This window comes from Danio aesculapii, chromosome 12, assembly GCF_903798145.1.
Source record: "Danio aesculapii chromosome 12, fDanAes4.1, whole genome shotgun sequence".
NCBI lineage: Eukaryota > Metazoa > Chordata > Actinopteri > Cypriniformes > Danionidae > Danio > Danio aesculapii.
This window is the reverse complement of record NC_079446.1, coordinates 20,166,678-20,190,014: the sequence shown is the minus strand read 5'-3', so window position 1 is coordinate 20,190,014 and position 23,337 is coordinate 20,166,678. Positions and strand designations below refer to the sequence as shown.

At 39.8% G+C, this 23,337-nt stretch overlaps 2 protein-coding genes across 5 annotated transcripts in view; one reads left to right on the top strand and one right to left on the bottom strand.

The window, feature by feature from the left end:
- Nucleotides 1–1,197: 1,197 nt before the first annotated feature.
- zdhhc4 (zinc finger DHHC-type palmitoyltransferase 4) lies at nt 1,198–15,469 on the bottom strand. Its single transcript, XM_056470190.1, has 7 exons — nt 15,381–15,469; nt 15,055–15,187; nt 14,905–14,978; nt 12,611–12,789; nt 12,408–12,533; nt 4,093–4,337; nt 1,198–1,568 (listed from the first exon to the last, which is right to left on the bottom strand). Exons 2-7 carry the CDS (start codon nt 15,175–15,177, stop codon nt 1,278–1,280), a joined length of 1,038 nt encoding a protein of 345 aa, XP_056326165.1. The 5' UTR covers nt 15,178–15,187; nt 15,381–15,469; the 3' UTR covers nt 1,198–1,277.
- Nucleotides 15,470–16,198: 729 nt separating this feature from the next.
- The window catches only part of grid2ipb (glutamate receptor, ionotropic, delta 2 (Grid2) interacting protein, b), an 82,911-nt gene continuing 75,772 nt past the window's right edge, over nt 16,199–23,337 (top strand). For 2 of the 4 annotated variants that reach the window (XM_056469906.1, XM_056469905.1), the window contains exons 1-2: nt 17,480–17,855; nt 22,663–22,916. In XM_056469906.1, coding sequence (XP_056325881.1) covers nt 17,771–17,855; nt 22,663–22,916 — 339 coding nt within the window. In that variant the 5' untranslated portion in view covers nt 17,480–17,770. Of the gene's footprint in view, nt 16,293–17,479; nt 17,856–22,662; nt 22,917–23,337 lie in introns of those variants that run through there. The other 2 variants (XM_056469907.1, XM_056469908.1) reach the window with 2 other exon arrangements.

Below are 23,337 nucleotides of genomic sequence, written 5' to 3'. Positions count from 1 at the left end.
TTGAAAACTTATTGATAAAAACTGCGTCAATAGTTTACTTAATTTTGATTTTCATTTATTATGCTTGTTATGCTCCCTCTTGTATAACAAATTGTTGTTTATAAATAGATTACTTCCAAATTGATTAGTAACTATACAAATTACATTATAAACATTGTTGTTAGTAGTTAGATAACTTTAAGAAGTGGATTAAGAATACATTTGGATAACTTTAAGATTATTTTTGACATGGGGTGGGGGTAATCAAGTAATTACATATATTTTAACGTGTTATTATGCAATTCTTAAAAAGTAACTTTAATCTGATCAAGTGATTTAAAAACCCAATCAAAATACAAGTACTTATTTTCAAAATCTGTTTACACAACAGGGTGTCTGCTGGGTCTTAAAAAGTATTAAAAGTTGATATATCAATTATGAGAAAATTAAGGCCCTTAAAAAGGTATTTAAAACTCTTAATTGGGTTTTTATGAGGTCTTAAATTTTGTTCAAGCTTTGTCCAAAGTGTTTGACTCCAAAAAGCATAAATATATTTATTTTCCTAGATCCACGGGATTAGTTCGGGCTGGGCACGTCCGGCCAAGCTCCTCTATCCGGGTGATGTCACATAATTAGCAACGAACGTGCGAAGGTGATGTGACACTCTCCACATGTAGCAAAACCATAGAGCGAAACAGACAGCAAAATGGGAAAATGTAAATTTGCGTACTCCTGATTGGTGAAAGACAAGTTCAAAAAGTGGCTGAAGCCTGTCGCTGAAAACCAGCAAGTAATTTATTATTTTTCAAGCTTTGTTTCTTTCGAGCTTATCCGAGTTCTGTTGCATGGTTGTGCTTCATTGATTTAACTACAACTATATATTAAGTTAAAGGTTTGATACTGATTAAAACTTAAAGTGGCGATGAGGTTTTAAAATATTCTGAGGTCTTTAAAAAGTCTTAAAAAGGTATTGAAATTACCTTTAGGATTCTTGCATATACCCTACACAAGACCATTACTACATGTATAGATAGTTAACAGTAAAAACAAAAAAGTAAATCATTTGTTACAATTTAGACAGTGAAAGGGGAAAAAAAAGAAAAAATTGTGCTTTTGTTTTAAAATAAAACAAATCTGAAACAGTAGGTTGTACAGCTTAATTTTTTGTGGGTGCTCCAAACAATTTTGAAGTGTCAAGAAAATCCAAAAAAGCTCTGATAAAGCTGAGAAAACATTTATTAAAAATCCCATTTACCAAAATAAAATAGTGTAGAATACAAAAACATGACAAACTTTTTCTAATTTTCTTTTTTCTGAACAGGACGTAAAGGCCAAAAGATCTCCCCTACATTTTTAAGGATTCCCCTGTGATAGAAACCTCTGAATGGATTGTATGAGGTCCGGCAATTGTGTCCAGAATATGGATGGCAATGTTGGCAGTTGTGACCTTTTGCTTTAAACCACTCATTGGAGGTTTGATTTACCAAAGCCAAATAGAAATGAAACAGACAATAACCTGCCAGGAGGAAAAAGACAAATACCAGGAATCCCAGCATGAAGACGATCCTTGGAAATGTCAGAAAGAGATGCTGTACAAAGAAAATGAGATGGAAAACAATTTGAGAGGTAATCCGAGTACCACCACATAGTTATTAGTAGGCCCACACAGAATCTGCACAGAATCAGAAATCTTTAAGCCATTTAAATCAATTTAGTTACTTATGAGAATAAATATATATTTATTCAGTGTTCATATTTCAGAAATATTAATGAAAAATATGCAAATATGATTTATGTACAGTTTAAGTAATATTTTCTGTCTTTTAGTAGATATATTATATGAGACCTACATCATTTACCACACAAATGGTTCTAATTGGATTTGCAAAGTAAAGGCTTGTACACACCGGGACGCTTTTTGTTTTTGTTTATCGTCAGCGTTTTAAGACTTTACAAAATTCAAACCCAAGCGATTTTCATTGGCGTTGAACAGAAGAGCATGCAAAATCGTTAGATGGCGCTACACAACTTTAAGGCCCGTGCACACCGGGACGCTTTTTGCTCACGTTTTCCATCGATGTTTAACGCCTTGTGACTAAATAAAGGGCACCGATGTGATCGTGCACACCAACGTGCAAAACGGCAAGCGTTAAAGCGTCATTATTAAAGAAAAGCCTCATGCTCGTTTTTTGTTTTGATGCGCCGCATCAAAACCTTCTCCACCATTCAGACACTTTTGTTCATGTGCACGGAGCTGCTGCAGTTACCGTAAACAGCACTTAAAGGCGATCAAGTGCAAAACTGTAAATGCGAGCCCACATTGAAGAAGATGCCCAAAGGCGATATGAACATGGAGCTGCTTATTGCTCTGGTGAACAATAATCATTTCTTCATCGCTAGAACTGGAGCTGCTACTTGAACCATCCATAACAACAAGCGTGTGAACTTTGCCTTCTTCTTCCGTTACAAGCGGGTGTCAGAAGCTTAAAGTTGCGTAGCGCCATCGAACATCAAGGAGTGATTTTGCATACTCTTCTGCTCGACGCCAGTGAAAATCACTTGGGTTTGAATCCGGAAAAATGGCTTAAAACGCTGACCATAAAAGCGTCCTTGTGTGTACGAGTAAAAAGGTATTTAAAACTCTTAATTGGGTTTTTATGAGGTCTTAAATTTTGTTCAAGCGTTGTCCAAAGTGTTTGACTCCAAAAAGCATAAATATATTTATTTTCCTAGATCCACGGGATTAGTTCGGGCCGGGCACGTCCGGCCAAGCTCCTCTATCCGGGTGACGTCACATAATTTGCAACGAACATGCGAAGGTGATGTGACACTCTCCAAATGTAGCAAAACCATAGCGCAAAACAGACAGCAAAATGGGAAAGTGTAAATTTGCGTACTCCTGATTGGTGAAAGACAAGTTCAAAAAGTGGCTGAAGCCTGTCGCTGAAAACCAGCAAGTAATTTATTATTTTTCAAGCTTTGTTTCTTCCGAGCTTATCTGACTTCTGTTGCATGGTTGTGCTTCATTCAGACACTTTTGTTCATGTGCACGGAGCTGCTGCAGTTACTGTAAACAGCACTTAGAGGCGATCAAGTGCAAAGCTTTTAAGCTTCTGTCAACAGTTTGTAACACAGAAGACGTCAGAAAGTTGACACGCTTGTTGTTAAAGTATTCTGGCGACTTATGCTCGAAGTATGCTTCGAACAAGCATGGATGGTTCAAGTAGCAGCTCCAGCTCTAGCGATGAAGAAATGATTATTGTTCACCAGAGCAATAAGCAGCTCCATGTTCATATCGCCTCTGGGCATCTTCTTCAATGTGCGCTCGCATTGACAGTTTTGCACTTGATCGCCTCTAAGTGCTGTTTACTTTAACTTCAGCAGCTCCGTGCACGTGAACAAAAGAGCAATCCTGATTGGTAGACAAGGTTCTGACGCTGCACATCAAAACAAAAAAATGAGCATGAGGCGTTTCTTAAAAAATGACGCTTTAACGCTTGCTGTTTTGCACGTTGGTGTGCACGATCACATTGTCGCCCTTTATTTAGTCACGAGGCGTTAAACGTTGACGGAAAACGCAAGCAAAAAGCGTCCTTAAATAAACATTTACAGGTCCCATACATTGTTTAAATGCTAGTATCAGTATTGTTAGTTTTTAGGACACCTATAAGCTGGTGCACACCAAAACAGTGACAATAGTTGTGTTTAGTAGATATAAAACTGACATAAAAATGTAAAGCTTGTAATTTGTTGGTTCTGCAATGGTTTTATTCACGTCACCTCATACTTTAGTTTTCTCTATCTGACATGCCCCGCCTCCTCCAAGAGGCTTCACATTTGATGTGCTCAACCACGCTTACTGGCAGAGAAGTGATAAAACAAAACACTATGTCCCACGCTTCATGTTTCAGTTGAGATTACGTTAACAAACATTGAATAAAAATGCACATTTCAAAGCACTTCACGAGATCTTTAAATGTTTTTTTTCATGCATTTAGTTTTAAGTTTCTATACTCTAATCATTCTGCCTAGATTTGCAAATTTTGTAAGAAATTCTTTGCAGATTCTGTCTGGCCCTGCAGTTAAGTGTATTCCCGGGTCAATTGTTGTTACCTGGATGATAAAGAGCGGTCCAGCGGGCTGTTGTACACCCTGCTCATCAATGTAGTGAGCGTGCAAGAGTCCAGTTCGCAGAACAGTTTGGAGCAGCATGTCCGTTGTAAGGACTGCAATGTTCCCTGCCATGGCACAAACACTGAGGAGGTACAGCAGGAAGTATCTGGTGTTCTGGGCACCAATGCAGTTGTTCACCCACACACAGTGATGGTCAAATCTCTGGACACATCGATTGCAAACGCCTGTAAAAGATTAAATCACAATGTTTCTGTAATGTTATTTACAAAAAAAAAAAAATAATAAATATGATAGAATAAATAAAAATGGAACAAAGACTCCTTATCAGCAACAAGTACACTGGACCACTAGTGCCATTGATAAAAATACTAGCCTCTTTTGCTTAGAACTTGTGATAGATCATGTTTATTTTAGTTCAGTTGCATTTACATTGAATAACCCTCAGATGTGATCAGTTCTGTGTATGTTAAAGGTGTGTGACCTAACAAATGTGATGACTCATGCATGAACCTCGACAGACTAATAGATGTCAACCCATTTACGATCTCAATGGTATAAACCAAACAACAGCTGAGACATCTGTTTGAGTAAAACAGGTGAGCAAACTCACAATGGTTTGTTTGTAGCTGGTGTAATGTGCTATCTCAGACAGATGTTTGGGTTAAGATTCTAAAGTCAATGGTTACAATGGTTATCTTTTGTGTTCAACAGAAAAAAAAAAGAAACTCTTAAAAGTTTTGAACCACTGAAGCGGAGTAAATGGTGCTTAAATTTTCATTTATTGGTAAGCCAAATGCAATAAAATCTAACGCTTGTTTGTATCTTGATAATTGTAAAACTGAGGGTCAAATGAAATAACTGACAAACCTTTATAATACTGCATAACTTTTTTTCCGTTAAATGAGTTTACCTAAAAAATAATTGAGTTGGTTATAGCTGGTTCAATGCTAAAGGGGTGATTTACTAGCAACATTATTAGGAAACCCTGTCCCTTCCATTAAAATCTTATAAAATGTAAATTATATTTACAGTAAAAGCATACACATCTACGAAAATCTATTTTGGAAATCACCATAGTACATGTGGTAAATGAAATTACATTAAACATTAAATAAAATATAGCTTTTTCACCAATTTAATGAAATATTAATAAATTGTATAGAAATCATACACACAAAACATACACAACACTGTAATAATAGAAATTATTGATAGATAATAATTCAGAATTTTTTTTAAGTGTACATCAAGGTAGACAATTAAAATAAAATAAAAAATCATTGTGTTGTAGCCATTTTTTGTAACTGAATTTTATTTAGTTTAAACATAAATGTTTTTCATTTTTAGTTTTGTTCTTTATGTAAATGTCATAAAGGCATGGAAAATGGAAAGGCAGTAAGCTGGGAGAGGGACAGACAAGTTTGTGACCACTTCATGTATTGTTTAGAGATAGATTATTGGTTTGTAGGGATGTAACGATTCACCTGACTCACGATTCGATATGATAATAATATATGATAATTTTTTGCAAAATTATATATTTTCTGCCATAACTAAATTGCTATTTTTAAAACAAATTCCAAAAAATGAATAATAAAAACTATCTTTAGACTTATTGATATAAACAAACTAAAACTTCCACTGGCATAAAAAACGGATTATAAAATTATTAATTATATATTAGGACAGAGACAGGAGTTGAACATGATTATGAAGGGGAATAATTAATATTACTTGTATAATTGGTTAGTATAAATATCAGTGTGATACACTGAAGAGATAACCATGAACATTTTAATTTATTCATTCATTTTCTTTTTGGCCAAGTCCCTTTATTAATCTGGGGTCGCCACAGCGGAATGAACCGCCAACTTATCCAGCATATGTTTTACGCAGCAGATGCCCTTCCAGCTGCAACCCATCACAGGAAAACATCCATACACACCCATTCACTACGGACAATTTTAGCTTACCCAATTTACCTGTGCCGCATGTCTTAAGACTTGTGGGCAAACCGGAGTACCCGGAGGAAACTCACGCCAATACTGGGAGAACATGCAAACTCTAAAAAAACTTTTAAATATTCAATAAGCAAATTATTAAAATATGCATAAACTAATTTGAAAAGGAGAGGGTTAAAAATCGAATACATGGTTCCCCTTCATAAGCGAACTTCTACGTGTGTCTGTAGTGAACAGACTTTGGGAGTGCTTTAGACGACCAATCACTTCTGAAGATATGAAAATGGGCCAATGAAATGCCAATTGAATTGGCGGAGCTTAGCTCCACAGCTGAAACTGATGAGCCAATTAGGGCTATATCAGTCGGCTGTTTATGTCAGCTCATCAGAAATGTTGCTTCAGACCCGATCACACGACTGAAGACACGCTATCTGCCAACCTGATTTCAAGCTTACTCACCAGTGCGGGGGAAGACGCGACAGCTGCAGTTGATCTGGGATTCCTGTCCCCTGAGCGTTTCGCTGGTGTGCACAAAAGAGCAGTTTCCATTTAAAGAGGCAGATTCATTAGGAGAGCAACATTCAATCAACACCTTTTTTTTCAAGACGCTGTTCTGACTGTGCGTTTCTGGATGCGGTGGTCCCTATCTCCGGATACCGCACGGATATCGCATGACAGGTCTGGGGGTCCAGCATGTCAATGCGGTGCCCGTGGGACAGCTCATGCTCTCACTGTAAGGGCATGGCTGTTGCACAGCTGAGATCGCGGCGTCAGCCACCCCCGTTGCTCCCTGTGAAAGCGGTTAGCACGGGGGCAGATCTGAGGATCACAGTGGGGGTTTATCCGTCGCCTCCAGGCCCACAGACTCCCAGAGCAGGGGGGATGCCCGCCCCTCCGCTTGATGACACCAGAGATCAAAGGTCCACGATATCGGAGGGTGAGCTGTTATGCTCAGATGACAGACCGGGCTTGCTTCCATCCTACGGGGTGCAATCGTGGTCACGGTTCTCGAATCAGACATAATGGCTGCGCTTCCTGGGTTTCAGCAATGCGGCTGGAGATGGCTTGTTCCCCAGTCTCAATGCCGGACCGACTATAGGGTGTGACGTGCGGGCTGATGTAAGCTGAATCTTCCAACCCCCGTTCCCTTCTTCCCAGGGGCGCACAGCGAGCACACGCTGGCATAGAGAGCGTTTTTCTCCGCCCGGTCCACGTGTCCTCTGCCTTCATATCCCTTGATGGCGAGGCGGCCAGTGGGTAGGAAGATATTTCCTCAGGTGGTGGGCGCTGCCACCTGAAGGGGTAAGCTGAGACCCCCGTCTAAAGCGGGTGGGTTATCTGTGTCTCTCATGGCCGGAGCCCACACCGCTGCTGGCCATGCCGCTTCTGCCCTGCACCACAGCCTCCTGGCTTAGCTGCACAGGAGCGGTTCTTCCCCAGGCTTATGCGTAAGCTTCGCACAGCGATCGACTATGCTCTCATGAACCTTCAAAGTCGGCCGCCCGTGCCCTGGTGAGGACGATGGCCACATAGTGGTCCGGAAATGCCACCCTCGCCTATCCTGAAGATATGCGCCGCGCTGACAAAGTTTGCTTTCTTAGTGTGCCCATATCCCAGGTAGGCCTTCTCGGCGACCTCGACTGGGACTTTACCCAGGAGTATTCGGTGGTGAGAGATCAGCCATGCGCGATGGAGCAGGTCATCTCTTGGTGGGCTCGGAAAACTGCTCTCCCCATCAGACCTGTCCGCGCTGGCTGTTCCTCGCCGAGTGCGCTCTTCCCGCGGCTCCAAAATGCTCCGCCGTCAAAGTCCGTTCCACCGACTAAGTGAACGCGCCGAGCTCCTCCGCGGGGAGTTGACGCTCCAGTCACAGGTCGCCGTTAAGTCCAGTAATTGGACTGCGAAGCGAACCTGAGACGGGCCGCTTAGAGAAGAGGAGAACTGTTCTTTCCCCGGTGGAGGCCGGGGCACCCCCGCGAATGTATGTAGTTATCCCAAAAGAGCGGCTTTTCCTCCCTCTGGGCGTGGAAGCCCAATTGCTGCCAGCATTGGACACACTGCCTTCCAGCTCTCAGCTTTGGTGCATTTCACCACAAGCTTGACTGTGCCAGAGAATGAGCTCCTTTCTCGCACCTCCAGCCATTCCGCGGGATCCTGGGAGGAAGGTAAGAGTCAATCTCTTATTTTCACATCTTCCTTGGGACACTCTGCTTCCCGGGATGAGCACTCCCCATCCCGAAGCTGCCCCTACGAGGGTACGTCAGCGATCGTTCCGGTGATGCTGCTCATTCTAACTCTGTCAGACTGGTTAGCGCTGCTCAGCTCGATAAAGTGGCTCACGTGGGCGGTCAGACTTGGCTTGCGTTTCAATTCGCTTGGCCTCCCGAGTTCACAGTTGTGTATTTAAGCGATTATTCGCTATGCCATCCCCTGTCTCACGTAAGAAGATTGTTATCCTCCTGGCAAAGGATATAATCAAGCCAGTCCTCCAGCCGAGTTGAAGAGTGGGTTTAAGCCCCCCTTCATTGTATCCAGAAAGCGGTGGGTTATACCAATCCTATCTGCACGTTTTGATCTGTCATCTGTTCAGGATGCCGATTGAGATACTCATGCAGAAAGGCATCCCCCAGTGCGTTCATCGATGGGATTGGTTGCAGCTATAGACCTGACGGACGCTCACTCCATGTCTCGCTCTCTCCCTCCCTATACTGTGATTTTTGCAGTGTGCGACGGGGGTCGAGCATGGTAGGAAAAGTCCTGCCATACGGGCTCTCCCTGTTTCCATGCGTGGAGGATGCCCTGTGCCTCTTGGCGCACACACATCTACATTCTTGATTATTCATTGACTGTTAATATTTAAGTCTCTGAACTGATCGACTATGCACAGGGACCTGGTGCTCCGACACCTTGGCCTGTTCGGGTTTCGGGTCAACAGAGTATGAGCGAGCTCTCCCCCAGGCAGAGCTTCCCTTATCTCGGGTGGAGCTGGACTCGGTCTGGATCACGGTGCGCTTTTAGCGTGCTGGGCTGGCGCTGCCCTGTCCGATTAAATCGGCAGTTATAGTGGTCTCACTGAAATTATACAGAGATTCCTGGGGCATATGACATTTCTAGCCACTTGTAGTCTTGCGGCTAAAAAGCTGTGCGCCGTTTATATCCCGTACAAACTCTCCATGCCAGCTTGCATACTCTCAGGACCGTTATGTTTCCGGGAGAACGGAGATTCCACCCCGGAACGTTCCAGCTGTTATGGCACGCTTCAGAGAAGCCCAGGTCATCCTGCTGTCTTTCCCCAGTCAGCCTGCTTGCACAGACATTGTGCAAGATTGGGTAGACTAGGAACGGTTCTTGCTCGTTGTGCCTCTCTGGCCCAACCGGACTCGAGTGTCCAAACTTACACTTCTTTCGATGGCCCTCCCTGATCATTCCCCGGAAAAACACTTCCATTTTTCTGGGACGGGCACCCATCTGGCACCCGTGCAGGGCTCTGGAACCTCCTTGGATAGTTTCTATACAGAGTGCGGTGGACTTAGGTTGCCTATCAGTGCGACGATTAACACCGTCACTCAGAAATAGTGCGCCCTATTAGGCATGCCTATGTTCTGCAGTGGAGTCTATTCGTTGTGTGGGAATTCTCTCTGAGAAAACCCCCGGACATGCCAGATTAGCGTTGTTTTCTTCCTTCAGGCTAGCTGGAGCACAGGCTGTCTCCCTCCACACTGAAGGTTTGGTGTGCGATCATCCCCATTCTCTCTGGGGATGGAAGCACGCTGTGAAGGCATAACCTCATCAGCTGGTTCCTCAGAGGCGCGTGGCGCGAGATGGTTAATGCCATCCCCACCCCTTCTCTCGCCCTCTTGGGATCTCTAGCCCCAGCGGTTATGATTAGATCCATTGAGCCACTCGATCAGTATCTATAAGTTTCTGTCCTTAGACAGCTCTGCTGATTGCGCTGGTATCAGGAGGGTTAGGATTCCGGTGGCATATCGGTCAGCGAATTGTGCCAGTAATACGGACTGACCTACTCTCACGTTTACCTGAGACCTCGGTTCATCTTGTGCCAAAGCTCCTACCCCCCCCCCCCCCTTTTTTTATGGGAGGTGGTGAGCCTGCAAGCGCTGCCTGCGGAGAAAGCAGACCCAGCCTTTTAAATGCTATGTCCGTGCAGTGCGCTTAACGTGATACGAAGCATACGCAGCTTTTTTCTGATATGATCAGCAGAAGGGAAGTGCTGTATCAAAATAAAGGTTGGTTCATTTTTAGTTATGCCCTCACCCTCGCTTCATGTGCCAGGGTGAGCTGTGTCCCCCAAGAAGCACACTTATTAATAATACTATGATATATAAGCGATGCCTCCTTTTCGGTGAAAGTTTGCAGCGCCTCTTAAACAGATCCTTAGAGCTAAAGGCTGGGCGACATCCAACACATTCTTGAGATTATATCCTTGAGTGGAGTGAGTTTCCTCCCGTTTACTGGTTACCCCGATCAATCGGGAGGAAATTTAGCTCGATGTCAATTAACGCTTTCTGCGACAGGCTCCCAAACCCAGAGATGCGTGCGCATTTTCTATTCTACTAGTAAGGGCCTACTCACACTATGCTATGCGAACTGTGCCCAGGCCCGTTTCCCGGATCGTTTGAGAAGTGTGAGTGCTCTGACAAAGTTCACTTGGCCGGCCCTGGCCCGGTTGGAAGAGGTGTGCCAGAGCCCGGTTCACTTGGGCTTTGGCACGGTACGCTTGTGTGTGAAATGCAAAACGCACCAAAGCCCAAAACTGAAAGCGAGATGTGACTTTTAAGGGACTGTTTCATATGCGTTTATTAATCATTCTTACTGTTCAATGAATGCAAACTGTCGTAGTTTATTAAAGGCCCAAACCTCTCACTGCACAAAAGCTCCGCACCTTTAGCAAACCTCTTAATTCCTGCAGCACGAGGACTTTATGATTGTTTATGAGTGGCTGATCTGTTTGGCGAAATATTTGACTGCGTGTTGCTGCATATCAAATGACTTAAACGACGATATAACTGAAAAAATCTCCACTGTGCTGAGCAAGAGCGTTTCTGATCAGATCTCTTGGGTAGCAGGTAGTCTAAGCTGCGTCCTCCCCCTTCAGGGACTGGCACGCTTCCCAACGTACTGTCGTATTTCTAAAATCCCTAGTCTATATTAGCTAGGTAAAAGCACATTTACGACCCCCGATCTAAATTCTTATTATTCCCATGTAATAGTAATATGTTGAGCCTAGGGGACGTTGGAAGGTTGCACTCTTGGTGATGTCAGTGCGCTCACGCCTTAGCTTGGCAAACTACACATCAGTAGCGTGACGGGCTTAGCTGCTGTGGCGTTTTCCATATTGTCTCCCAAAGTCTGTTTATTACAGACACACGTAGAAGTTCCCTTATGAAGGGGATTGTCCTGGATACGTACGTAACCCACGTTCCCCGAATAGGGAATGGAGACGTGTGTCTCCACTGCCATAGCACCTGAGTCTCCAGCTGGCAGCTGAGTGATCAGCTCTCGGGCAGGAAAATTCTGATGAGCTGACTCCAACAGCCGACCAATATAGCCCTAATTGGCTCATCAGTTTCAGCTGTAGAGCTAAGCTCCACCAATTCAATTGGCATTTCATTGGCCCGTTTTCATATCTTCAGAAGTGATTGGTCGTCTAAAGCACTCCCAAAGTCTGTTTATTACAGACACACATCTCTGTTCCCTATTCGGGGAACGCGGGTTACGTATGTAACCAGGACATTCTGTAAAAGAACAACATCTTGATCTCCGTAGCACTCAGTGGAGCAAGTGGAGCTGCAAATCATCAGGTCCGCGTGGCTTGGTTCATTAATAATTTTTTTTTTTGTGTACAGTCGTCTGTGATAGTAGTCTTTCCAATGTGCTGATGGTTTATGTGCATCATGTTCGTTGTTCTGAAGTATTTTCAAAATGTCTTTTTGCAGTATTTGCACACAGTTTGTGTTTTGACTGGTGCACTTCACCATTGTTATTTTACTCTGCAGCCCCACCTCTTGCTCGCCGCTGATGTGCACGTAAAGCGAGTTTGTGTCTGTGTCTGTAAGTGCCCCCTCGGTTCAAAACATGTATCACGATTGGTTCAACATTTCTACTGGTTTGAATAGTCACATTTGAATTGATTTTTTTTAACTGGCTCACAGTGAATCGTTACATCCCTATTGGTTTAATAATTTTTTTTGTTAGTAAATTACATGTTTAATTAACAAGATAATTAAATGGAGTAAAGTGCACTTGAAAAAGTCTGCAACCATACTTCCACGATCACCATCATCATGAATAATAGTAATGGCCTATACTTACGACAGTGTTTAGAGCGGGCAGGTTTGACCAGCTGACAAGTTGAACACTTCACTCCCTGCTGGAACAGTTTTTCATCATACTGGTAGATCTTCAGTTGTGCAGAAAGGTTTGACTTTGTCAGTGTCCCTTCAAAACAAAAATCCAACAGAATTTGAGGTCTTCTTTTGTTTTACTGAAAATGAGAGAAGTCTTCATTTTCTTACCTGGGTCTCTGCTACAACACAGGTAAAACACACAGGACTTCAGTGCAAGGAGGATGTAAGGGACACACAAGCTGAATGAACCGGAGCCCATGTCCAAACAGAACCCAAAGACCTCATAGGTAAATTCTCCATACACAACCACTTCAAGTAACAGGTGCAAGTAAAGGAAGAAGTTGTTCCTAATGTGAAACAAATAATGAGATATATGATTAGAGGAAATACATTTGTCAGTTTAAAGTTTCAAAACACGTATACTGATCAAATAAAATGCTTTCATTTGCTGCAAGATACTTTGAATCAAAATATCTGCCACATAAATACAACCCCAAATCAGAAAAAGTATGGACAGTATGAAAACACAAATAAAGAAAGTAGTGATTTCTAAATTTAGTTTGACTTGTATTTCATTGCAGACAATTCGAACACAAAATATTTCAGGTTTTGTCTGGTCAACTTTATTTAATTTGTAAATTTACATAATTTCCTGTCATTCAGACCTGCAACACATTCATAAAGTTTGGGACAAGAGCAGTTTAGGGCTAGTAATCAGGTAAATAATTATGTGATTTGAAAAAGGTGATGTCAACAGGTGATTAATTATGATTTGGTACAAAAGCAGCATCCAAGAAAGGTTTGGTCCCTTAGGAGCAAAGATGGGGTGAGGATCACCACTTTGCCAACAAATACATGAGAAAACAAATACATGAAATGTTTAAAAACAAATGTTCCTCAAAGAAAGATAGAAGACATTGGATATGTCACCACCAAAAGTGCAAAATGTAATTAAAATATTCAAGATATCTGGAGGAATTTCAGCACATAAAGGACAAGGGCTCAAGCCTAAGTTGAACTACCGTGGTCTCCGATCCATCAGGTGGCACAGCATCAAAAATCATAATTCATCTATAAATGATATAACCACATGGGCTCAGGACTAAGTACAAAAATACATAGTTACATCCACAATTGCCAGTTAAATCTACTGTGCTAAAAGGAAGCCCTATGTTAACAGTGTCAAGAAGTGCAGTCAACTTCTCTGGGCTCAGAGGCTTCTGGGATGGACCATCACACAATGGATGCAGTGTGCTCAGGACCAAAGAAAAATAAAAAGGATCATCTAGACTGTTACCAGCAACAAGTTCAAAAGCCATGGTCTAAAGTGCACTTCTGTGATGTCACCATTAATGCTGAAATGTACATAGAGATTTTGGAGCACAATATGCTGCATTCTTTTCTAGGGACGCCCATGCATATTTCAACAAGACAATGCAAAACCACATTCTGCACACATTACAAAGTCCTGGCTTCGGAGGAAGAGGATACAAGTACTATACTGGCCTGTCTGCTGTCCTGACGTACTGTTGCCCACTTTAAGACTTGTTAGCAGGAAGAATGGGACAAAATTACAGCTGAAATATTTCATCACTTGGTGTCTTCAGTCCCTAAACATCTTTCAAGTGTTGTGAAAAGGAATGGCAACATTACACAGTGATAAATGCTTTACTGTTTCAACTTTTTTGAAATATGTTGCAAGAACCAAAATTGGAATACGTGTTTAAAAAATAAATCACGATGAACACAATAAATAATGCTTGCTGTATTGTCTGCAATAAAACACAAGTCAAAGTAAATTTAGAAATCACTAAAAAAAATTTTATTTGCATTTTCCATACACTGCTAAATGTTTTGCACTTCGCTAACATGTTTCAAAAATGCTTTACCAAACTGCTAATATGATGTAGCATATTGTTTTATTTAAACTGACCAAATGTGACAATAAAGATATATTTATAATGTTCTAATAGATTTCTATATCATATAATTGCTTTAACTTTATATTAATTACTGAATTAATTCATCACCATGGCCGTTTTCATCATTATACATTTTAAAATGCACTCAGTAATCTTACTCAACTTTCTAGTTGTAGGGCACTTAGAAGCCTGTATTAACACTAAATTTATTATATCTCACAAATGAAGTTCATATTGTAAAACTTTCAGAAGCAAAAACCTTCAAGTACCATCTGAAATTCTCTTCTAAAATAAGCAGGTAGGGTTTGGTAATTTTCATTTTCATGGTGATGAATAGGTTCTTCTCCGTGCCTTCAAAGTGAAATGACTGAACGTAAACATAGGAGGCTGGCGAGATGGCACTCTTTGCTTCTGAACTTTATAACAACTTTCATTATTTACTTCATTACAGTTACCACAAACATGGACTGGTGTAACCTCTTCAGACCTGTTCAACAATATGTTTTAGACTGTATTTATACCATAGACTGTAAATCTCACCTTTGATGAAACAGTCTGTGCATAGTCCTGTAGCAAATGCTTTGGAGCCATTGTGGGATCCATGGAGAGACAATCTAAAATAAATAACAGGATATGGATATACATATACGTTTCATTACACACACAAACACCAAGTTTAGAGGCTCTTACCCCTGTGAACGCGCCCAACAGCTGACCGAGAGGAGTTTGCTGATGTCCTGAATATTTACAAACCAGAGCAATGCAGATGAGCACCACAGCCACATATATACCAAACAGAGTCAGGAAGTCCATTTGTCTTGACCTACAGTGAGAAGAACAGAAATGTGAGCGGTTTATTTCACTCAGCACAGATATGTGTATATAACGAGAAGGCGCGTCAAAACAGGCACAGCAGAACCGTAAAGTGACTGAACATGTTTAATAAAACGTATTATATTTGCTTACATATCGGGCATAATGTAATCAGAAAGCGGAAAGACAAAAAAAAGTTTTACCTTTATTCACCTGAGCACCATCCTCACACCTTCTTCCCGTACAGGAACAGACCGCCAGTATGGTTGTGAAGCAGGCGAGAACACAAAACATTGTTGCCAGATCTTCGTACAAAACGGGACACCTAAGCATACTAAGTATACCCAGCCTTGCATCGGCATAGACCTCTACAAGTAAAGGAATTATTATTTATAAAATTGATTAAACAGTCACTTAAACTTTTTACACTACTATATTATGGATTATCGCTACCCGTGACATAGGTAAAAAAAAATAATAAAAAATAAACAACACTAACGAAGACTTGGCAACATTCAAACGGAACTTACGAAAGACAATTGTCAAAGTAAAAGTCCGACCTAGACCTCTTTAATTACTATTAATCATTAATTAGTTATTTGCCATATTATTATTATTTTTTTTTACTTCTCATGGCTTTTCAGAAGACGTTTCGTTCGTCTTATAAAAACTGCCTACGAGTAGTCTATTATTAATTTAAAATAAAATAGTCGTCTTTTCGAAAATGTAATGTATATATTGTAGTCATGTCATTGAGTAACAATGTAATTAAACACCAAACATGAGCGTGGGTACACCACCTTCCAATTACCATAGTTTATATGTTTGTCTCTTGTTTTCAGTTTTCCACAGAATTATTTGCAAACGTATTAACATTTGACAGTCAAAACGTGAAATTGCTTACATTTTGTCCTCATTCGCCGCACGTTGGTGTTAAGTGTACTTGTTTTTCTGTTTAGGGTTGCCATAGCCTCCTGACTGTTGGCTCTGGCAGTTATCATGTTACAAACCAGCACGTTCACTACAGTGGTGGTGATGTCTCAAACGAAAGAGACACCACAAAAACACTTCGAGAAAACTCCACCGAGCAAAGCAAGCAGGTTTTACCTTTTAAGGTATGTCTATTATGAAAGTCTATGGGTTAACAGTAGTTCTTTGAATGAACTGAAAGTGTTGTTATTTTAGCATAATTGAACATACTGTAAGTTATGTGTCTATCTATCTATCTATCTATCTATCTATCTATCTATCTATCTATCTATCTATCTATCTATCTATCTATCTATGCAAATATTAGCTAACAGGTTGGTCGGTTGAAGACTGATTTTATTTTATTAAAAATTGTGTCCTGAAATGGTAATATCCAGGTTAATAAATTTTATTCAAAATATAAAAATGATTTATTTTTGCCTAATAAACTAAAATGCATAGATTTATACAGATACAATAAATATTGATTTGTTTTTTTTAAGTAGAAATATTTGTCATTACTCCATTTTTATTCAGCTCACATTTTGTTTAATCACTATGCATTCTACTGTAATAATATTTAATAATAAGTTATATTTAATAACATTACAGAGTTGTTACTCTGTGTTGTTGTTGTTGTTGTTGTTGTTGTTGTTGTTGTTGTTGTTGTTGTTGTTGTTGTTGTTGTTGTTGTTTTGGCTGTTTATTGAAATGCAATGGTATTTTCCCACACACACAACTGCTTTTCTGTTGTATTGGTAAGTTGAGATGTTGATTGAGGAACACTGTTTGGAGATACAAGCATTGGCACTAAATAATTCAGTTAGTCCTGTATAACTTGTCTTTGCTTCTGTCCTTTACATAACTTGCTCATTACATTGTACTAAGAATTTCCCTTTTCATTTGTAACCTTGAAACTGCACTACACCATATAGGGCTTGTTGATTTTTGTCATCTTCCTGCCCCAAAATATTAACAGGAGCCTGTAAAACCCTGCTTACACTTGAACTCCATATGACAGCTCACTCCATAAAATCAGTCCTGAATTCCCTGGATGCATGACAGCATGTGTCCCCCTGCCATGTGGCATGAGAGATCTTGAGATGCAGTGTTTAATCTGTCTAATCCAGAACAAGAGCTTTAATAGATGTGTGACTGCACTCTTCAGTGCATTCAGACGTTCTAATTATCCACCATCGTCCTGCCGGATCCCCAAGCTGATACTGGGCTACTTTTTGTCCCTTGGAGAGACAGCTAGAAGAGAGAGTATGGGAAGGAGGTATTTATAGAGAAATGGGGCCTCACTTTACCCTTTTTGGAGAGAGAATCATTAAGGATCTGTGCTAGGTGTCCCAGTTTCTTGATTTGAGCTCTGCAGGCAGGACTAGCAAGGCTTGCCAGAGATGCAGAGTCAACTCGTCGACAAGATCACTCTGGCACTCCATGCAGTGTCACCCTTTTTCTAAAGTGGCATCGCTCTGCATGCCACGCGACGATGGGGGGCATTCGAAAGGCGTTTCCCCTGAAGTGTGGTGTGGTACGGTGCAGAAGGAGGATCTGACTGACAGCGCAGAAGACGTGGAGCAGTCATTTTGAATTTGAAGACCTGTTGAAGTACGACAAAATGAAGAAATTCCTCCAGAACAAGAAAGGGAGATACTCTCTACGGCAGAACAAGCCAGGTCCTCGTTATCCACCCAAAGACTTTTGTAAGTGTTGTTGGATTTTGTATTCCTTGGATGTTGCTATATTAATAAGAGTTTAAGTGTGCATGTAGGAATAAAAATGTGCCCATAAATACAATTCTTTTTGTGTGAATTAGTTGTGAATGTTAATAGGCGTGGTTATTTTGTGTTACTAGTTTCACATGTGAGTACTTGCTATGCTACGAGCATGTCTCATGTTGCTGATGCTGTGTTCAGGCTCAACTGTACGAAGATATCGGATGATTTGGGAGCCTCTTTTCCTTTTCATTGAGGTCAATGTTACTGGGAGGTCTAATGTGTCAGCTGAGACTCTGCATTTAGCGAAGGTTGCATGGCTCTCTTTTATGTCAGCCTGCATCACTTGGTCTTGTCAGGATGGGCAGAGCATACTGTGGAGATCAAAATTTGACTGGAATTTATGAACATTTGGCTTTCATTGTTCAACATTTTGTTGTACAGTAGCTATAATATGCTAGTAGAACAGTGTTTTACGAAAAGGTACTTTAAGATAAAACAATAGAGAACAGCAATTATTGTAGCATGGTGAAATATTACAACTAACATTTCTGAAGTTTACAGAAGTCAGAAATTATTAGCAAGGGACCAGGCCTTTGCTTTGTATGGTTTGAAGCCTTTGCTTATTTTTTTTTTGGCCATAACTTTTGTTGCTGAAGATTTTTCCAAAGATTTTCAATCAGGTTTAGATCGGGACTCTTTGCTTCCATTTCATTACTTAAATGTTTTCATCTTTAAGGAACTGCTGAAAAACACTGTTGTGCTATGTGTGAATTTTCACTGCAGTAAAATTGCTGGCTGCTTGGCCAATGAACGTATTTTGAATGCATTTGTTGAAGGAGCTTTTGGTAAACATTTGCATTCAAAACATCATCTAAACCATGACGTTTCATCTTTGCCTATATGCTGACTTCACACACTTTGTGTTTAGTTGTTCCCCAGTTTTAGGTTCAGAATAATGTTTCCCATTAGACCCATGTGAACTCTGAACCAGTTCTGCTGATGGAATGTTTTATCACTGCAGTCCAGATTACACATCTAAATTTTATCAGTGCATTTTTGTAAAAGTCTCATTTAAGTTTTTATACTGTGCTTAAATATATAAGCAATTCCAGCGTTATGGATGTGACATTTGCAGTAAAATCTCAAAACATAAATTGACATAGGAAGTATATGTTAACATTATATTGAAATATCTCTTTATATTTTTAAAAACAACTAGCCACAGAGTTATGGGAAATTGCCACTTATGTGAAATTGCCACTTGTGTGATTTTGGTAAATCAAATATAACTGTTTGAAAATACTGACAGATCCATTTTTGAGTATTTTTAAAGCACTGTAAAATAAAAGCCTACGCAAAAAATGCAGAAACAGTTTTGCTAATTTGGCGAAAACTCCATGGCAAGGTTCATGGCAAGGTTGACATTGGCATAAAAATTGCTCATATACAGTTAGGTCCATAAATATTTGGACATCAACACAATTTTAACCAAATACTGTCAGCTTTAATTTGAGTGTATTAACATCCAAATCAGATGAACGGTGTAAGAATTACAACAATTTGCAAATGTGCCTCCCACTTGACCAAAAGTAATTGGACAGAATAATAATCATAAATCAAACTTTCACTTTTTAATACTTGGTTGCAAATCCTTTGTAGTCAATTACAACCTGAAGTCTGGAACACATAGACATCTCCAGATGCTAGGTTTCATTCCTGGTGGTGCTCCGCCAGGCCTCAACACCAACTGTCTTCAGTTCCTGCTTGTTCTTGGGGCATTTTCCCTTCAGCAAGTGAAATGCAAGCTCAATCGGATTCAGGTCAGGTAATTGACTTGGCCATTGCATAACATTCCACTTCTTTCCCTTTAAAACCTCTTTGGTTGCTTTTGCAGAATGCTTTGGGTCATTCTCCATCTGCACTTTGAAAAGCTGTCCAATGAGTTCTGAAGTATTTGGCTTCATATGAGCAGAAAATATTGCCTGAAAGACTTCAGAATTCATCCTGCTGCTTTTGTCAGCAGTCACATCATCAATAAATACAAGAGAATCAGTTCCATTGGCAGCCATATATGCCCATGCCATGTCAATACTACTAGCATGCTTCACTGCTTAGAATCATGAGCAGTTCTCTCCATACTCTTCTCTTTCCATCACTTTGGTACAAGTTGATCTTGATTTTATCTGTCCATAGGATGTTGTTCCAACACTGTTAAGGCTTTTTAGAACACTAATCTGTCCTTCCTGTTTTTGAGGCTCACCAATGTTTTACATCTTGTGGTGAACCCTCTGTATTCACTTTGGTGTAGTCTTATCTAGATTGTTGACTTTGACACACATACTTCTACCTCCTGGAGAGTGTTCTTGATCTGGCCAATTGTTGTGCAGAGTGTTTTCTTCACCAGGGAAAGAATTGTTCGGTCGTCCACCACAGTTGTTTTCCAGATCTTCCAAGTCTTTTGTTGTTGCTGAGCTCACTGGTGTGTTCTTTCTTTTTAAGAATGTTCCAAACAGTTGTTTTGGCCACGACTAAAGTTTTTTTCTACCTCTCTGATGGGTTTGTTTTGTTTTTTCAGCCTAATAATGGCTTGCTTGACTGAAAGTGACAGCTCTTTGGATCTTATCTTGAGAGTTGACAGCAATAGATTCCAGTAGCACACTTGCAATGAACTCTGGACCTTTTATCTGCTCATTGTAATTGGGATAATGAGGGAATAAAACACACCTGGCCATGGAACAGCTTAGAAGCCAAATGTCCAATTTCTTTTGGACCCTTAACAAGTGGGCGGCATATATGCAAATTGTTGTTATTCCTACACCGTTAAAGTGCAGTTAAAGCACATGTTGTTCATTTCATTTCAAATCCATTGTGTTGGTGTATAGAGCCAAAAATTGTGTCGATGTCCCAATATTTATGGACCTAACTGTATATACCTAATGAAATATGCTTAAAGAACGATGTTAGAATAACTCAAATAGTCAGTTAGTTTGATCCTGAATTAATTTATTGAGTTCATTGATCCTGATGTAAATTTCAAAATCCAGCAACAAATAATTCCTGTGCAAATATAGACATTCTGTACAATAAAAGAAATACATATACATACACTAAAAGATAAAATATAAAATAAGATATATAAACCAAACAAATATAAACTCATGACTAAGAAAAAGATAGAATTAGGACTGCACAATTTATCGTTTTAGCATTGTGTGGATCTGCAACCGTCACATTGCGGGATGTGCAATGTTGAATTGAGACTATAGTTGACAGGGAACAACAGTTCAGAGCACGTGAGATTTATGGAGTTACTGCAGAGTTTAACCCAGGGGTGTCCAAAGTCGGTCCTGGAGGGCCAATGTCCTGCTGACTTTAGCTTCAACACACCTGCCTGGAAGTTTCTAGTATACCTAGTAAGAGCTTGATTGGCTGGTTCAGGTGTGTTTGATTAGGGTTGGAGCTAAACTCATCAGGACACCGGCTCACCAGGACCGAGTGTGGACACCCCTGGTTTAACCATTCATTCATTCATTCATTCACTATTCTTCGGCTTAGTCTCTCTTTTAAATGTTACCACAGCGGAATGAACTGCCAACTTATCCAGCATATGTTTTACACAGTGGATGCCCTTCCAGCTGCAACCCAGTATTGTGAAACACCCATACACACTCATTCACACACACCCTCATACACTATGGCCAATTTAGTTTATTAAATTCACCTATAATGCATATCTTTGAATTTTAGGGGAAATCGAAGCATTTTCAATCAAAACTAAAGAATTATTTCTAAATAATATGCTAGTCATCTGGTGAAATTGTATTTGTATCTGAAAATATATAGCAGACAATCAAAATATCATTTTGTCAGAGTTTTTCAATTTTGTAGGGCCATAGATAGAATAAAAAAAGGATATAGGTCAAACTAAAATGTATTATAGAAAAATAAAGTAAATATATATATATATTGTAGCCATATTAGAGGGTTAGCATAGTGTTACATCCTGTTTCATCCCTAATAAGTCAGAAAAATCTAAATAAGACTGCTGTGACCTTGAAATTGCAGGTTGTTTTCTACCTATAATCTGCCCTGTATATTGCCCTGTACATTATGTCTAGGTGCAAATAGTTACTTTTTTAACATTGCAAATGTTTTCTCAAGAGACCTGAGTGTTTTGCTGTGTATACTGTAAGTGGGTCTTGTTTACAACAAGGCAATTAAACATTTGAATGCTAGTTTGGTTTTATTGAGCACATACAGTTAAAGTCAAAATTATTAGCCCTCTCCTGAATTATTAGCCCCCACCTGTATATTTTCCTCCCAATCTCTGTTTAATGGAAAGAAGATTTTTTTCAACACATTTCTAAACATATCAGTTTTAATAACTAATTTCTAATGACTGATTTATTTTATTTTTTGCCATGATGACAGTACATAATTCAGCTTAAGGTGCAATTTAAACACTTAACTAGGTTAAATAATTTAACTAGGCAGGTTAGGGTAATCAGGCGAATCATTGTTAATGATGGTTTGTTCTGTAGACAATCAAAATAAAATATTGCTTAATGGGGCTAATAATATAAAATGTTTTGTTAAAAATCAAAAACTGCTTTTGTTCTAGCTGAAATATAACAAATAAGACTTTCAGATGAAAAAATGTTATAAGAAAGTATTGTGAAAAAATTCCTTGTTCTGGTCAACACCAATTGTGAAATATATGAAAAAGAAAACAAAAATCACAGGATTAATTTTGACTTCAACTCTATTCCTCTTGTTTGCCACTTTCACGCAGTTCTCGCCATGCCAGCGTCCAACCAGGGCTGGCCAGAGGAGTTTGGCTTTCAGATAGGGGGACATGGGCCAAGCTACATCCTGACGGTGGAGGAGGGAAGCAGTGCTCAGCTGTCTGGACTGCAGCCTGGAGATCAGGTCTTAGAGATTGAAGGCCAAAATGTTTCCAGTCTAAGTTCTCAGGAGGTCATTGCTCTTGCCCAGTCACAACGAAACATCCCGCCAAGTATCGGAGTAGTTTCACGCATCCAACAGGTGGGTCATTGATGATGTCATCCTTTTGTTTTTTTCATAACGTGAGCTTTTTTTGAACTAAAGCTAAAATAAATACAAGTATAGCATCAAAATGTTTGTTAGAAAACTAACTGAAATTAGTTTAAGATGGAGCTCTGAAATTGCTAATTAGGTAAGAAGTTATTAAAACTAAAATTGAAGTAGTAAAGCTGAAAAAAAAAAAAAATTAGAAAAAAAATTGAAAACATTTAAGTTACAAAAAATAAGCTACAGAATACAGAAAACAAATGATAATAATAAGAGTGATAAAGTACAATTAAAGTAACTTTTTAATAAATAAAAGTGAAATAATTAATGTTTTTAAAAATGTAAATATAAAAAATTTATATAATATAAAATTTCATACATAAAGTCATTTGAATACCTTTTCTATGATGAGAAT

What these genes read in the sequence shown, in the direction of transcription:
- zdhhc4 (XM_056470190.1), bottom strand. Translation starts at nt 15,177, where the DNA reads ATGGACTTCCTGACTCTGTTTGGTATATATGTGGCTGTGGTGCTCATC. An exon ending in CACAGACTGTTTCATCAAAG is followed by an intron (nt 12,790 to 14,904) that starts GTGAGATTTACA and finishes GTTTCACATTAG; the next exon opens with GAACAACTTCTTCCTTTACT. An exon ending in GTGTTGTAGCAGAGACCCAG is followed by an intron (nt 12,534 to 12,610) that starts GTAAGAAAATGA and finishes TTTGTTTTGAAG; the next exon opens with GGACACTGACAAAGTCAAAC.